The sequence below is a fragment of the Pholis gunnellus genome (genome assembly GCF_910591455.1).
Source record: "Pholis gunnellus genome assembly, chromosome: 14".
NCBI lineage: Eukaryota > Metazoa > Chordata > Actinopteri > Perciformes > Pholidae > Pholis > Pholis gunnellus.
In genome coordinates, this window is record NC_136541.1 from 8,263,194 (window position 1) to 8,280,421 (window position 17,228).

Below are 17,228 nucleotides of genomic sequence, written 5' to 3' on the forward strand. Positions count from 1 at the left end.
GTTCGGCTCCAAACCTCCTGCTCACTATACAACCCAAGAATACTTTTATTAAAAGAAAGCATCACTAAAACACTTCCAAAATCAATATTTGTTCCATTAAATTGTCAGAACTGTATCTGAGCAATCTGTTATCCTAACACTGTGTGCAGCCAACACCCTGACAGACCAAGTAAGGCACACAGTCACATTGTCGTGATGTCAGCTTGTGTTGAACTCAGGGTTGTAAAGCTATCAAACTAACACCAATTTCATAAACTTATGCCAAAAAGGCTGCAGTTGTGATATATGAGGCAGAACTGGCTCTGACCTCACACCGAATGATCCCATCTGCTATGTCATGACCATCCTGTGAAAACCATCACGAATCTCCAAAGTGACAAACTAAGAAAAATATCATTGCATGAAAGCATTTTTTATATAATTGATGGGTTTGTAAATGGTTTATGTAGCTTAAACCGAAGAAGAATTTTTGTCACGTGGATATCACTGCAGCAATATGCTCCTCAAAACTTCAGAAAACCCTCTTCTGTACAAGGAATGACATCTAATAAGGGGATACAGACTGCAATGGTGGCAACGCAATATGAAAAACATGAGACGCATGTGTCCAAGTTTATCTTAAGATGTCACTTAAATGCCTCACTGTTCTTTGAGTTTCCTTCTAATCTTTATTTTTAGCTGGGGCAACTGGCACAGAGGAGTTGAAAGCAAGCAGACATGTCCATTAGCGCTGATGTCATCAGCACACACACACACACACACACACACACACACACAGCTCCCACTCACTACAGCAATTTCAAATGTACCACCATATGCACCAAGATTAATCAGAAGTTACAAAAATATCAATATCTACTTTAAATTGTTTTCATCTTTTTACATTTGATTTTCTTGCCATTTTATTCAACTTTAAACTTCAAATAAATGAAGGGAACACCATGCATGACCCACTTTCCAAATATCTCGTATTGGTGCAGAAAATGTAATTCCTGGAAACCATCTCGAGTAACACGAGTTGTATCCACCAGTCAACAATGCCTTTTATGTTGTGTGCCTTACAAACAGAAGACAGACCTAAATAAAGGTCTTTCAGACCAATAGTAATTGAGAGGATCTTAATTGCAGTAGACTTATGGTTTATGTGTGTAGCTCGACTGGAACGTTCCAGCTGCCTGGTATAGATCACATGCAGACAGCTTTCTCCAAATTTTCTTTGGCTGGATCATTTTCCAAAAGCCCTTTTTTCATGCAGCGGTAGAATGAAAACTATGTCCTTTCTAACCAACTCTGGTATTAACATCAATTTGAACATTCCTAAGTAAGAGCCCAGGAATATAGATATGCAGTCCAAAGGGGGAAAATAAACTCCAGTTACTAATGTGAACAATGTCCCTTTGATAACTGAGTTCTGGATCAGTTTCCTTCTTCTTATCTGCTGTTTCTCTTCTGTCCTGTTCAAAACAAAAGGACCATGAACCAAATAAGGAGATTTACACCATGTTGCTCCTCCAAAGAGCCTTCAAGAGGTGAAGTTAATAGGGGAGGGGGGCACAGTTCTGGAGTAGCCAACGCAGGGGAGTGGCGCAAGGGGTAAACAGTGGGAAAGGGCTGTCACTAGAGACTGGGGCTGTCTCCAAACCTCCAGTCAAGTTTAAATCACATAGAGCTCCGCCGACTCTCAGTTTGCATCCTCCTCTCTGCCCTCTCGCTCTGAGCTCCCTCTGTCTCTCTCCTCCTCTCTGCATCTGCTAGTTGCACTTTCCCGTCAACCTTGTGCGGGCTCTTGTGAGGCGTCTTCCTCTGAACATCTGCAACAGCTTTTCACCTAAAGCAATACAAACCTCCGAAGCCCGCGAGACACTGAGACCCAACTGTCACCATGGAGGCCATCAAGAAGAAGATGCAGATGCTGAAGTTGGACAAGGAGAACGCCATCGACAGGGCAGAACAGGCCGAGTCCGACAAGAAGGCGGCGGAGGATAAATGCAAGCTGGTGAGACAAGGCTGGTGGAGGTGACTGACTGACAGAGCAATGTGTGCTCTTGACTAACACTCATTGTTGTTAGTTGGATAATAATCAGATATCATAATATATTGACTTTCAAGATGAGATCAACTTTATTGATCCCACACAGGGTACTTGAAGAAATAAATACAAGTATAGAGAGCTACTGCAACGATATGGTTATAATTGTCCAAATTGATTAATCTAAGCAAACTGTAATTAAAATTAAACTTTTTTATGATTGTACTCAATAACTTGAATATCATATATGTAATTTTGTGTACATTTTTCCTATCATGATATATATCAATATCAAAAAATATGATTACGTTATTGATTCAAACTATATTTCTAATTATACAGCTCCGTCTAGAGTGGTAAGAATATATAAGCCTCATTGTAACAAAGTTGGAAATAGGTTCATGTGTATTTAAATGATTTCCTTCAAGTATTTTGAGTCTCTTTCATTCACTGATAAACCAGCTTTATTTTTGATTATTTTGTGAAAACAGCCCAATGTGATTCATTTGCTATTCACATATAAGTTTAAAATATTGTTGTTTTTTATGGTCTGCTCTTAGATGAAAAAATACATGAATAAATACCAAACCACTTGTCCAGACTGCAGAGGGGCTTAACATAAAATGTCAAGTATTTCCCAAAGCACCAAATGCTGAATTACAGAGAGCAGCTGATACTGAGCCCCTGAGTCTTGCCTCTTGGTGGGCAGACGAAGGTGGAGGATGTCCACAGGGACACACAAACAGAATGGCAGAGTGACGACTGCTATCCGCATCCACAGTGAACCAGAGGGATTACTTGAAGCTACCAGAAGTGGTGCTGCAGGAGTTTAAACAACCCATCTATAGCAGCTGTTGCTCTGACTCTTAAGCAGGAGAGTACTTCATTAGCCAGCATTCTTATCGGAAATTAAATCTGCAATGTATCAACAGCAACCTCACAAATTCCTGCACATCCATATTTGGTGCTGCAGTGCAAAAACCTTAGAGAGTTTGATATGTCGAGGGCTAACTTAATGATAGTGTACTTGTACCACTTGACACAAGAATCTGGAGATGTAATATGACATTTGTGGCTACCTAACTACTTATTGCCCAGTGAGACGTGGGGTCGTCATCACGGCGGTACGAGAGGAATGCTGGAGAGCAGGGAGTTGGAAAGGCACAGACAAAACTAGATCTACATTGAAGCAAGTGGAAAGAATCTTCTCTCTGGTCTCTAATGCCCTGATCACACCCGAGGAGTGACAGTTGTCTATGGCACTGCACAGATGGACCCCGATCATGTCTTCCACATCAAGGAACAGTCAGCATGAAATCCTAGAAGACTATGCAGAGTTCTTTAGTTTTTTTTTTGATGGCTTTGATTCAAGCAGTGCTAAGAAATGCTTTCTTTGCTATTCTTGGCACGATGGCACGAATATCTGAGGCCAAAAGTAATGCTCAATCTTAACAAACATCACAGACAACAGTCTCCGGCAGCAATTCAGCAGCAATATGTCTTTTCAGAAGCAATGCATACTCCTGATAATCCACAGACTTCACAGACGGTTTACATTGTAACTACTTTATCCCAAAGAATTAGCCCTGATGAAAACGTTTGACAGCTGGTTCTGTAGATTATAGATACACGTTGGTCCGGTATGCAATATTTAAACAACTATCAGGGTGGATTGCAATTAAATCGTGTTCAGACATTCATGGTTCCCAGAGGATGAATACTGATGACAATGGTGGTCCTCTGACTTTTCATCTAGGGCCATCTTCAGGCTAAAATGGCAATTTGTTCAATACTTTGGTTTATGACCAAATACTTTGAAAACTGACATTCCCATCAGCCTAAACCGTACTTGTTGTTTACTGCTAATTAGCAAATGTTAGCATGCTAACACATTAAAGATGGTTCATATTGTAAACATTATACCTGCTAGATATCAACATGTTAACATCATCCTTGTGAGTATGTTAGAATGCTGATATTAGCATTTAGCTCAAAGCATTGCTGTTAGAGCACCACAGAGTCACTGTCATTGCTTTAGACCTTTAGTCTTGTTTTGAGTCTAACTTTCTGCGGTTGGCACTAGTTATGTCCTGACATCATAATGCTTCTGGGGATTGAAAAGCTCTACTTAAGTGGTTTTAATCTAAAAATGTCAACGAATGAGCACTCCCTTCCATTCATTACATCAAAGCAACCCTGGATTGTACAAAGCAGTGTTTTATTCAGACATACTTGGTTTGGTTTTGTTGTATCCTTCCTGACTCTCTGTCACGTTTGCCTTCCTTCAGCTGGAGGATGAGCTGCTCGCTATGCAGAAGAAGCTGAAGGGAGCAGAGGATGAGCTTGACAAGTACTCAGAGGCCTTGAAGGATGCTCAGGAGAAACTGGAACTGTCGGAGAAGAAGGCCACTGATGTGAGTTAACCACGACGCCATCTGAAACACATTAACCACATTGCAGTGGAACGCCACAACTTCTGAGTTTCAGTGTTATAACATATTGATTACCACCCTTTCAGACAGGCTAAACTAAATATCACTCCAGGATTGGAGAAAGACCAATAAAAAGAGACACATTCAGAATTTGCAGACAGATGTTCTTTTCTATGAAAATGTATTAAGAAAACCATTGAATTAAGTGCCTTATACACTCCGTCTGAGTGTGGCCTCCACTGCTTACACTCCCTAAAAAAGGCCATGTCTGGACTCGCCTTAATAGTTTGGTTGTTTCCTGAGTGATGAAACTAGCAGCAGAGTGACGCTCAGAACATATAATAATCAAAAACTGCTTTAAAAGTTATTTGTTTATTTGTAACAAAGAGCACAATCTTCAGGTCCCTTGGCTTCTATGATTTCAACAAAACAAAGGGAAAAAAATACAGTCAAGTCACACCAAAGGTTTGCCTTGTACTACAGTATGTATGTTGGAAACAATTTACACAAAGCTACTAATTATCTTCTACCCCACATAGTGTTCATAGAGAATAGAGAACATAGAGAATCACTGAGTTGTGGGTGTCTTTGTGAGGTCTGTAAGAGCCTTTTCTCAAGCACAGACACAACTTGGTCGGCCTGTAGCCGACCAGGAATCCCAGGAATGCTGCTTAAGCAAACAGAGAACTCCATACTGCAGTGTCTAATGAAATCAATGCTCTGGCCTTTTCTTTGGGGGGGGGGGGGGGGCAGAGATATGACACTCTGCTCTGTCCGGCCCTTACAGTACAAACCTTATCAGCAACAATGGTGAATAATCATTTGCCTTCAAAGAGCATTAACATGGTCTTTCTTTAACAACAATATCTCAGTTACCTTAACGAGACGATATCTGATTAAATCTGGTTATATTGGCTCTAAAGCAAAAGGTTCAGAAAAACAATATGGTTTTTTGGGCAATAATGTCCAATATTATTGATATAACACTGGAAATACTTTTCGAATGTGGTTTTATCAGTGATGCGTGACGATTACCTTCTTTTACCATCTAGTTTTTCACATTCTTAGGATGATGCATTAACTAGGAGCAACGATACGATTTTATTTTGTCTTATCAGCAGTCCAAAACCTCCAAAATATTCTGTTCACTTTTACATAAAATATATATTTTATTTAAAAAGCAAAGAATTCTCACAGCTGAGAAACTGGAACCAGCAAATGTTTGGCATTTCGGTTGAAAAATGAGTAAAATGATTGATCCATTGTCAAAATAGTTGAATGATGAATTTAAGTTTCAGTTGAAACAATTGAATATTAGCATGAAATAAAAGTAGCCTTCACAGTGAATCTTAAACTAGTGAAAGCAGTAAGCCCAGGGTTAAAGGTCAGACTACAAGAATGCTAATTATTTCTGTCTCAGGTGACCCATCGAATGCCCGCTGGTCTGCTTATTGTATGTCTGTCCACCACTACTTCTTCTCCTAATGTATTTCACGCTGCTCATAATACACATACATGTCAAACAAGGACAGACAGAGAAAATAAATCCGTGTTTTGCACTACAAAGTAAGGAAGGGGAGGAGGTGACCGAAGGGGGCGCTGAAGGAATGTGTCGCCAACCCGATGACTGCGGGTCATGTCTGCAAACAAACCCATTTACATTCCAAGCTGCCGCAGGTCAACAACCCCCGTTGAGCAGCATTATAACCGGCCCGCCACTGACCCGCCCTCCTCACCCTTCCAGGAGTAAATCTTTGAACCTTTGATTTCTACAACTCAACAACAATTTTACAACTCGCGTCTCTCTCTTCCACCCACTCAAGCTTGAACTTGTCTTATCTTTTCTCCCTCACTCACACACACACACACACACACACACACACACACTCATATCCGTGTGCTTCACGTTGGATATGATTCATATCTCTGAATCAGATGAGGCAACTTCCTCTCATGATCGCTGTGCCCTCCCTCCTTCTAATCGGAGTCAGCCTAAGCAGCAACACCGTATACATTTGCCATATAAGTCCACAATAGAAAGACTCGCGCACTGACTTTACACACCTCTTTTGTGGAGGAAACGAGCAGCGCCTTCCCCTCCTAAATCCTGTGATGTCATTCTGAGACAGGCTTCCTCACAGGATTGGATGATCTCGCCATAAATTTCCTGAAAACTCCCAACCCCTTTTTTTTTCTTTCCCCATCCCAACCCTACACGTCCCTGACTTCCTGCCCGAGATTAAAAAGTTTTCCATCGGAGCCTACGACTTTTACGCAAATCAATAACTTTTAAGGACGCAGCAGGTCGATCTAGACCGCTACATTATCTGGGCTCCTTCTTTTTGTTTGTTGAGAAAACAAAGTAATCGACGTTATGGAGGTGGTGAGGAAGAAAATCCAATCCCTCCAGCAACAAGTTGATGAGGCAGAAGACCGTGCACTGGCAGTACAAAGGGATTTGGACATTGAACGGGAGCAGCATGAAAAAGTGAGATAATTAATAATTTATCCAACTTCAGTCGCATTTCTTTACTTTACATGTACTGCTCTCATACCAGTTGAACATGTTTACTGTATATTGTAAATCATTTACACGCAGACTGTCAAGTGGTGGACCGCAGGTAGCGACAACGATACTCGCATAACACTCCTGTGAGAATTCCGAACGTTTCCTGCGTATCCCGATAGTAAATGTGTCGATTTAATCTTGTAATGTGTCGATGTGGTCGTTTGAGGTTTATGGGAAGTTGGGGCATCATGGTAGCGACATTCCTTCTCAGACTTTTGTTCGACGTCGTTATCTAACTTAAACCCGCCCTAGATCCTCTCAAACACCTACAATTGCAACGAGAGCCGTCGGCAGCCTATTGCATCAACCGCCAGCGTGGTTGTTTTAATATTAAGGTGTGGCAGTTTTATGACGTTTTTAAAAGCTGCAATTTTCACAAAAACGATGTAAAAAAAACAAAAAACACCTAAATGGTTTGTTTCCAGTAATCTTTGTTCTGCTCGCCTTATGAGCTTTTTACCTGAATAGCTTTTGACACATATTTGAAATCAGGAGCTGAGTATAATCCCTCCTCCACCTCCTCAGCCTCTGCACAGGAAGAAGAGAGCAGAGGCTGTTATCTGTGATATCAGTCCCACAGGAAACGGGCCCAGAAGAAGCAATCTGTTGTCCCCTCAAACATCAATGGGTTAACATTACAAACCGTCAGACCAGCTGTGCCACTTCGGATACAACAGGGGTTAAATCTGCATCAGCAGTTTTCAAAGAGTCTGGTCAAACTGCAAAGTCCAGAACTAGCAATGGTTGTTGTGAGTGAAACTGATTTACATGGAAGAAATCTGATTTTATTGGGAAAAAAAAAAGTATTGCGATTGGTTCCAAAGAATAAATATGCATAATTAAATAACCATCAAAATACAGCTCATAATATTCAGACCATTTGACTGCATTACAGCATACATAAACTGATTATACCTAACAGTTACTGCAGTACTATTAAGACAATACACTCAAAACCAATATAATCTACATAACTAGTGTCCAATGTGCAGCTTTGGCTGTCCTCAACAGTATCCTTCCTCTTGTGGCAGCAGCTTGTTTCCTGGCTGACCTCTGACCTCTCTTTCTCTGTGTGTTGCTGTAGGCGGAGGGCGATGTGGCGTCTTTGAACCGCAGGATCCAGCTGGTGGAGGAGGAGCTGGACCGCGCTCAGGAGCGACTGGCCACAGCCCTGCAGAAACTGGAGGAGGCTGAGAAGGCTGCAGATGAGAGTGAAAGGTGAGAATCCACACATACCTCAGTCATAATGTATTAACACACATTCTAGACACACCATCAGCTGCAAGGTTGGAAAATGATCATCTCATGGCTTTCAGGGTCCCAAAAATTGCCCATGTTTTCATATGTTTTGGAGCAGTGAAGTGGCAGAGCTATTAGTTCTGGAAATATAAGATACAATGAAATAGGATCTCCCAAGAGTAAAATTGGGTGTTAGATGCACAAGAAACAGACCAGATAAAGATCGAAAAAATATCAAATTAGAGCAAAATATAAGGAAGCTAATATAAATTTAAATAAAAATATACACTGATACAAAAACAAAGTACAGGACAAGAGCCTGTTCGGTTTTTCTTCTTCTGTCAAATCAGTTGTTGTTGTTTTTTGTCACTTTAGTATGTCCAGTGAGCTCATTTGCATGCCAGCATACGGTGCAGAACAGACTCCAAGCATCCGAATAATGTTGATACTCGAAACCACAAACGCATGTCAGAGGACGTCCATTTGTGTTTGAACTAAAGGCCGTCTGTCTTTTCTGATCTTCAGAGGCATGAAGGTGATCGAGAACAGAGCAATGAAAGATGAGGAGAAGATGGAGATCCAGGAGATGCAACTCAAGGAAGCGAAACACATCGCTGAGGAGGCGGACCGCAAATACGAGGAGGTACGGGGCACTGAGATCACATTTCAGCTGACTTTCGGTTTTCAGATGCGTTTTTGCTTAACTGTGATTTAACATCTTCTTTTGATATCAGGTTGCCCGCAAACTGGTAATCCTCGAGGGGGAGCTGGAGAGAGCAGAGGAGAGGGCAGAAATTGCAGAACTGTAAGCAGAAATTGAAGAAGTTATGTGAATGCTTGCAGATGTCACTCAGTTGTTATCAGATGACGGGTCAACTTCAGACATTATTCAGAAAATGCAAATGTGTTTCCTCTATTCATACAGCAAGTGTGCTGACCTGGAAGAAGAGCTGAAGAACGTCACCAACAACCTCAAGTCGCTAGAGGCTCAGTCTGATAAGGTAAGTGTTGTTAATCTCTCCAGCTGTTTGACCTTTTTTAAAACAACCTCACACATTCACAATCAACGGAGTGGCTCAGTGCGACCACTCAGCAGAGCATCTTGATGTATCTTCACATTTTATAACGCTGAGGAAGTGTTACCCACTCAGTTCAGCTGCCTACGTATCCATACTCTGTTCTCAATGAGCTTCAAGACTGTAAAACTCTCATCTGACATTCTGAAAAAAAGAGACAAATTTCATGTAACACATATATCGATGATGTTTACGACATAGATATTGAGCACAAAAAGGCAGAATGAAGAATGTTCCCTTATGATAAGATTGCTATATTTATTGTTTTGGCTGTGAGATAATTTTCGTCACCTATTATATCTCTGTCTCTCTATAGTACTCTGAGAAAGAAGACAAATATGAGGAGGAGATTAAAGTCCTGAGTGACAGACTTAAGGAGGTAAATTCATGCGAACTATACTATATTCTCTGAGGAAAGCCGTGTCGGGATGGTTAACATGTGTGTTGTCTCTTCAAAGGCGGAAACCCGCGCTGAATTCGCAGAGAGGACAGTGGCTAAGCTGGAAAAGACCATAGATGACTTAGAAGGTACACTTCATTTGAATCCTTTTTTCTTTTCAATCCTTCAGTGATCCACTGTTTCTATACTCAACCTTTGCTCCAAACTTTAACGTTCTTAATCTTCTTATTCTTAATCTTTGATTTCTCTTTTTCCTCCTTGGTCTGCACAATTCTGCCTTCTCCTCTGAACCTCCTCCACCTGCTCCCTCTCTCTGCCCTTTGACCTGCAGACGAACTGTACACTCAGAAGCTGAAATACAAGGCTATCAGCGAGGAGCTGGATAATGCCCTCAATGATATGAACACCTTGTAAACCTTGCTCATGATGTTTCTACTTTCCCTTTGTCTCCCCTCGTCCGATTGGAAGCACTTTGTCTTTTCTTTTTCTCCCCCTTCGCTCTCACTGCCCCTTGCTCCTTTTGCGTTAAACTAAAGCTCAATAAAGATATTTATCTCTTTTATTCTGTCTTCTGTCATTTGAGTTCTGCCTGCTTTTCATCACTCTGAAGCTGCAATAGTTTACACATTGTTTGGCCGTTACGAAAAGGTCAAATTTGTAGGTTAACGTATTGTACACAAGTGTGTTTCTTTTGGTATTTCTGCTCTAACCATATATTAATGGATCACCCATTGCTCTTATATGATCAATAATCTGTTCACCGACGAAGCCATTGCATTTCATATCTGCTGTTACTTTTTATTGCAGAGAGCCTATCGAAAGAAAAAGAGCAAAACGTAGGAATGCATCAAGTCCTGGACCAAACACTGCAGGAGCTGAATAGCTTGTAAAATGCCAAGAAGAACATCAAGCAAATAAAAAAAGCAAACACTTGTTTTGCAAAAGATATTTTCTACATGCCATCCATTCTCTGTCATTTTCACTCTTAATCCTGGATGTTAAAACACATGTGCCCCTTTTATATATTTATGGTTCTTTATGTTTCTTTTCCTTTTTTTAAAATGGTTTTGGGTCCATATGCTTATCAGTTTCGGTGCTGGAAATTGCGTTGTAGACCGAATTCTGAGCGCAAATAAAACTGATGATGAAGTGAGTTTAATGTGTCGTGTCGACTATGTTTATGTATGCACGGTTCTGCATGCGTGTCCTTCTGGAAATTTCAACACGGAGCCATAAACTACCTATCCCTTCAGTTTACATGTGCTGACATGCACAGTGTTTTCTTTGTGCTCTGTTAAGACAAAGGATTCGTCAAATTCTAAACTGGAGATATGGCTCAGCTGCAGGTCCCACAACAACAATGACACTGATTCTGACATTATTGTTTCACACAAGCGCCACACACAAAAGGGTATAAAGGAGTAATAAGTACTAAACAATAACTAAACTCTCTCCATGGCAACTGTGCAACTTCATCGACTGAAGAAGGTCCATGCGATGTGATTGAAAACTCCGAAAACAGAAACTAAAATGGACCTCGTATTAAGATTTGTTTGCCAAAATAAGTGACGGCCTTCTAAAATGTAATATCACAAAGTAGTGCAGTCCCAATTTTAAGTAAATACCAAGCAGGATTATCATGAATAAAATACACAAAATATCAAAAGTAGAAGTAGGTTACTTATCTAAAATGGCCCGCTACCGAGTATTATTGTATGTCATTGTATGAATATATTATGTATGCATTACCATGTATGCAGCATTGTAATCTTATCTTGTAATGCATCATATTTTAAAAATTGAAAATGTGTTTTGCAAGTAAAATATGAATCTGCATAATAGATCACTATAGCTGCATAATAAGTGTAGTGGAGTAAAAAGAATAACATTTAGGATGTCACTGGTAAGCACAAGAGTGAAGTAGCATAAATGAAAATACTCTATATAAGTACAAGTACCTAGAAAGTATACTTAAGTAGACGACGCCACTTGACTGATGGAGCCTGCAGTTAGTAAAGTGAGATACAAACAGCCAGCAGGGGGCGTGTCGTCTACATTCTGTACATTCAGTTCGCTGTTCCGCCGGGCGGGATTTCCGCAACAATATCAAGTATGGCGAAGACATACGACTATTTGTTTAAATTACTGTTAATCGGCGACTCTGGTGTCGGGAAGACCTGTGTCCTCTTCAGGTTTTCAGAAGACGCCTTCAACTCGACGTTTATCTCAACTATAGGTACGTTTTTTGGTGACGTGACGTTGGAACTGTATTTCTGTCTGTTTACAACACGCCAAAGAGCTGTCTCAGTGGCGCCGTCTACTTACTGGAATGCTAGGGTTAAGGGTGGAAGTAACGTTAGTTTCTCTTTGTTGTAAAAAAGAGCCCTTACTTCATTTAAATGTCACACATATAAGTAACTCATTAATACCAGATGACAAGAGGAAATACTGTAACCGGTGTGTTTTCAAGAAGACAAATGTATGAGTACGAACGTTAGAGTTGTGTTATAAATTCATGCCGGGTGGCTCCCCTTCCAGCTAGCGGTAACATCTGCGGTTAGCTAAGTAACTGTTAGCGCTAGCGTTAGCCATCAGGTGCCGTCTATATTCTGGTATGAAACCGGAAAGCCTGACATGTAACCCGTCGTAACTGGCTAATTTAAGCATGAAATCAGCTCTGTTGTTCTTAAATGCACATAATACTGTCGTATGCAATGACAAGAAGCCGAGTTGCCGTTTTTCTTTGTCCACAAGTGACATTTTTGTATCACAGCAGTGTCGACTAATGTTTGACAGGTTGCTACAGTAAGCTAGCAAGTTAACGTTTTGATTGACGTGCACGATCCTTCTTTTTCCCTCCAGGCATTGATTTCAAGATTAGAACAATAGAGCTTGACGGCAAGAAGATAAAGCTACAGATATGGTAAGTTTATTAAAATGTAATTCCTTTAACTCAGAACGACATGCTAGCAGTGTGTGGCTAATAAAGAGAGGATGACTCACACTTAACCTAAGTGTCCTTACAGATGTAGAATAGGCTGCCTACGCTCTCAAAATGGGAAGTAAAGACTGTTCAATTGTTTTAGGATTGAATCTACACGTTCATTGTTGTAATTTAAGCATAATTGATTTCACCCTTTATTAACAGTTTCTCTCTTCAGTGACACAATCGCAGGTTTTGTAGCCTTGAAAAAATCATCAATCTAATACCAACCTCTACATTGACCCCTAGCTAATATACCAAAGCCTGTTACCTTCCTGCAATACTAGCGTGTTGGAAAAAGTACATTTAACATAAACCAACCTTCTTAATACATAGCTGGCATACCTAACAGCAGTGACATATTGTTTTTAACTTTTCCAAATGATATATCCCAATATTGGTCTTAGAGGCGTTTCATCTTTGTCCTGATCTCTCTGATATATGAGATGTCACAATTCTGGTGTTTTTCAGGGATACGGCCGGTCAGGAACGCTTCCGAACAATCACAACAGCCTACTACAGAGGAGCAATGGTGAGTGTCTCCAAGTGTTGTCATACAAATCCACTCCACTGTGAAACCACAGTTCATGAGCTCTGTTATTGTCAACACATTTGATGTTCTTTACAGGGCATCATGCTTGTCTACGACATCACCAACGAGAAGTCTTTTGAGAATATCAAGAACTGGATTAGGAACATAGAGGAGGTATTTAATGGCTCAAATAGACCCTCTTTGCTTTTGCTTGCTACTTTTTCAAATATCCAAATGGCACCATGTAGAGTGTTGTTTTTATTGAATTGTTCTTCTCTTGATCCAGCATGCATCATCAGATGTTGAGAAGATGGTCCTCGGCAACAAGTGTGACATCGACAAGCGGCAGGTGTCCAAAGACAGGGGCGAGAAGGTGAGACGCTTGGTTTAAGTTAAAGTAATACATTGTCACTAGGTTATATTTGATAATAAATGAAAACTTAGATTTATATAAAATAGTAAAACACGTCAACAGACTTGGTAAAATGTAAGGTTTTTCTTTCAGCTCGCATTGGAGTATGGAATAAAGTTCATGGAGACCAGTGCAAAGGCCAACATCAATGTTGAAAATGTAAGCAGCCATTCTTCCTTGAGTTATAATATGAGATCATACGTCATCAATGTGACAACATGTGTATTTATTCTGGTTTACAGGCATTTTTGACACTTGCCAGAGACATCAAATCAAAAATGGACACAAAATTGGTAAGAAGTCATTGATTATACATCTTAGTTCTTTGCAATGTGAGAAATTGATAAATGTAGTAATTCATTTTTTCAGCAGCTCCTTCAATATTCTATTATGTAAAACAAAACGTTCACTATCAATAGCAGTGGGCCTCTGGTTGTTAAGAAGTACATGAGGATTCCTGTAGAGGACGATGCTGAACTATATGAGAGCAGCTGCTGAGCCAGCAGTTCTACGTGTCAGCATTGACCTGTTCATTTGTCATTTTGCAGGAGGGCAACACGGCGCAGGGCAGCAGTCACGGAGTCAAGATCTCAGAGCCTCAGAAAAAGAGCAGCTTCTTCCGCTGTAGCCTTCTCTGAGGACCGAGGTCTTCGGTACTGGCTGGACATAAATGGACTGTGCTTTGCTCTTAGCACTTCCTTCTTTCTTCCCATCCACGGTCTGTCCTCCCAGTCCACACGAGCCATTATATTCCCAGTAAGCGAAGGACTTCCCCCTCCTCTCTTCCTCTTCTGAAAACTTCCACTGGTGCATCTCTTCCATTTTAAGGAGATCTGTTGTCTTCACGTGTCAGAGTGCTTTACTGGTAGAGGACTCCACCAGGAGCATTGTCCAGATGTTCTTCATCACACAAGAGACAGGCTCTTACTTCTGGTGTTAGTCTCTTTGTTCTACACACTCATATGTCACACAGCCGGTAGCACAGCCGGGGATGAGAAATCATTAAATTAATGGCAAGGTTTTGGTGATGCGAATACAAATGTGAGATTGAGATCTATTTTTATTAGTGCCCTTTCCATTTTTAAGTGGTAAATGTCAACCAGAGACTGATAGGCTTGGACGCTAGTGAAACAGAGTTGCACATGCTTTCATTTTAGGAGTTGTGAATCATATCACTCATCAGGCAGTCAAGGACCAGAGAGGAATTGAATTGAAAGGTTTTCCATTTGAGTTCTGCTCATTGGTTTGCAAGTAGTCCTTGACAATCATTCGATGTGACTTAAAATGTCTGTTTCATCTTGTCCTGATCATAACACAGTGCCTCCAACTCATTTGACCCTTTCTGCTAAAGCTTTCAGGTGCTGGAAGGCACAAAACCTAAAAATCCAATTCAGAACGTTGGTGAGGTGACGTTCTCCTGCTTAGGCTTTCTCTGGTGTAGTTACCTGCTGGAAAGTATTGTACACTGTGTGCAAACACTGCAGTGTGACCCACATGTAAGTACACAATTTGGAAACTATTAGGATGTGCACACAGTACAATATATATAATCCAACATTTTGTAATTGTGTAATTTGATTGGGCTGCATTTAATTATTCTTATATGTTCTTATACAGCATCAGAAAATGGTAAAAAGTTGTTAAAGTTTCCTAAAGCTCAATGTGACGTCTTAAAATGTGTCATTTTGTTTTCAGTCCGAATCCCCCAAACATTCAGTTTACTATCGCATAAAACAAAGACGAGAAGCAAATCCTCACATTTGAGTAGCAGGACCGAGCGAATGTTTAGTGTTTTTGTTTGAAAATTGACTTAAATAGCTTATCAAAGTAATTTAAAGTGTTTCCTTTAATTTGACTTGACGGTTTTGTTGCAGCTCTGATTCACAGTCAAGCTAAATGATGTCTCCGGTTATTTCATCAGCAATTCAAATCACTAGAAGTTTCTCACTGTAAGCCCCTTCTCCTCCTGCTATCCATGCAGCTCTCCTTGCACTTTACCAGTAACTCGTGTTTTGTATGTAGTCTGTGCCAAGTGATAGTTTTGAAATACAACAATACAATTACTTAGTTAAAAAAAAAAAACGTTTTGAATCTCATATAATGGGCCTAATTTCTACTCTTTTTCTTTTTTCTTTTTTTTTTTTCTATTACACCTACTTATAAATGACTTCATCTCTTTGGCTATTTCACTATTGGTGATCCACTGTCCTGGTATTAGTTCACTGAAAAACATTGCCCTAACATACTAATATATATTTATAAAAGAAAGAAGAATTAGCGAGCCTTTGTTTCCATGCTACTGCCCTGCAACGTGCTAGTTTAACGGTGATGTTTTCTTGACTTATTACATGAACGCTGGCTCGTCTGACGCTGGAAGATGGCCCCGTTGGTATTATCGAACACTTTGTCACGTGTCTGTTGTTTGACTGTGGCTCTTTAGTTTGACAGCTAGGTGGCACCAGAGGCACAGTGTGCACTATAGGTGGCCATCTGAATTTGCATCAGTATTTTATTAACAGCTTGAGCTACAGCGATCCAAACATGCACCCACTATTTAACATTGATGTTGAGTCTCAATCTGTTCCTCGTGAATCCTTCCTACATTTGTTGCTATTCTGAAAATCAAACTCCTATATGCACAATATCGAGGGAGGATTTGCTTTTGCTTGCCTGCACTTTCCTTTTATTTTTTTTTACAATATCAAATAATTCGGGACCTCGTGACTACCATGGCCATTTGTCTTAACCGCTAATACTCCGTTCTGTCATAGGCGAGCTATGCATTGTGAATCTTGGACCTGTGCGTGTTTGTGTGATGTACCTTTTAGCCATACTTGTAGACCTATACAGTTGAATGGACGGGCTTTTTGTTTTGTTTGTGTCGTTCACTGAGTCAAACACGGGACTCTGTAGAAATGGCATTGCTTCCACAATGCCAGCGGAATTGATCATGACGGAAGGTTGAGTAGGAAGAGACAGTGGAGAGAGTGCTGGTGTCTCCTTCAAGTGATCCTGTAGCTTTAAGTCCTAAACATAGAGCGCAGACCTTTTGTGGGACTCAAACGGCATCACTTTCAGCTGATATGATACTTTGATTTTGTTTTTTTTGAAATCCTATCCTTTAATAATATACTGTACATCCCTTTTTACAGCCATATTTTCATTCCATCGATTGTGAAGTACACGGGGAGAAAAATAAAATACATTTTGAAAAATACATTGTAAATATCACATTGAAAAAAAAAAAAAGACATCTACTTAAATTGTACTGTACTTTCTAAACCCATATGAAAATGTATCTACAATTTGTAGATATGTGTACTTTTGATTTAATAAAATACGATTATAAAAGTTGCTTCACCTCTATCCACTGTCTTTATTGGCTGGCTGTCAGAGGAACCTACACTGTCAGTTGACCCCATGCTGCCACAATGGAGCTTGACTGCTTTAATGACAAATGGCTCTCCTTTTATTAGCCCGCTATGACCCACTGGAATATTCTGCTTTTATACTCTGCTGTAACTGAACCCCCTCTGATACAAAATGCAAATCTACT

The 17,228-nt window shown here is 40.3% G+C and overlaps 2 protein-coding genes across 4 annotated transcripts; both read left to right on the forward strand.

The window, feature by feature from the left end:
- Positions 1–1,713: 1,713 nt before the first annotated feature.
- On the forward strand, positions 1,714–10,898 carry LOC306706238 (tropomyosin alpha-4 chain-like). 3 transcript variants are annotated; one of them, XM_079173229.1, is made up of 9 exons: positions 1,714–1,996; positions 4,318–4,443; positions 8,115–8,248; positions 8,795–8,912; positions 9,004–9,074; positions 9,195–9,270; positions 9,662–9,724; positions 9,804–9,873; positions 10,077–10,500. In XM_079173229.1, the coding sequence occupies exons 1-9, from the start codon at positions 1,883–1,885 to the stop codon at positions 10,157–10,159; spliced, it is 855 nt and encodes a 284-aa protein (XP_079029355.1). In that variant the 5' UTR covers positions 1,714–1,882; the 3' UTR covers positions 10,160–10,500. The 3 variants fall into 3 exon arrangements, with proteins under 3 accessions (XP_079029355.1, XP_079029353.1, XP_079029354.1); XM_079173227.1 differs by lacking the exon at positions 10,077–10,500 and adding an exon at positions 10,553–10,898 and having other exon boundaries at positions 1,727–1,996; XM_079173228.1 differs by lacking the exons at positions 1,714–1,996; positions 4,318–4,443; positions 10,077–10,500 and adding exons at positions 6,653–6,949; positions 10,553–10,898.
- A 917-nt stretch (positions 10,899–11,815) lies between these two features.
- On the forward strand, positions 11,816–17,027 carry LOC306705761 (ras-related protein Rab-8A-like). Its single transcript, XM_079172596.1, has 8 exons — positions 11,816–11,981; positions 12,608–12,668; positions 13,200–13,260; positions 13,357–13,434; positions 13,547–13,633; positions 13,766–13,831; positions 13,915–13,965; positions 14,221–17,027. The coding sequence occupies exons 1-8, from the start codon at positions 11,858–11,860 to the stop codon at positions 14,308–14,310; spliced, it is 618 nt and encodes a 205-aa protein (XP_079028722.1). The 5' UTR covers positions 11,816–11,857; the 3' UTR covers positions 14,311–17,027.
- Positions 17,028–17,228: the final 201 nt, after the last annotated feature.

Excerpts from the sequence above, each read along its gene's own strand:
- LOC306706238 (XM_079173229.1), top strand. The coding sequence starts at position 1,883 with ATGGAGGCCATCAAGAAGAAGATGCAGATGCTGAAGTTGGACAAGGAG. Across the intron at positions 1,997-4,317 it reads CGGAGGATAAATGCAAGCTG|CTGGAGGATGAGCTGCTCGC; the intron begins GTGAGACAAGGC and ends GCCTTCCTTCAG. Across the intron at positions 9,075-9,194 it reads AGGGCAGAAATTGCAGAACT|CAAGTGTGCTGACCTGGAAG; the intron begins GTAAGCAGAAAT and ends CTATTCATACAG.
- LOC306705761 (XM_079172596.1), top strand. The coding sequence starts at position 11,858 with ATGGCGAAGACATACGACTATTTGTTTAAATTACTGTTAATCGGCGAC. Across the intron at positions 13,435-13,546 it reads GGATTAGGAACATAGAGGAG|CATGCATCATCAGATGTTGA; the intron begins GTATTTAATGGC and ends CTCTTGATCCAG. Across the intron at positions 13,634-13,765 it reads CCAAAGACAGGGGCGAGAAG|CTCGCATTGGAGTATGGAAT; the intron begins GTGAGACGCTTG and ends TTTTTCTTTCAG.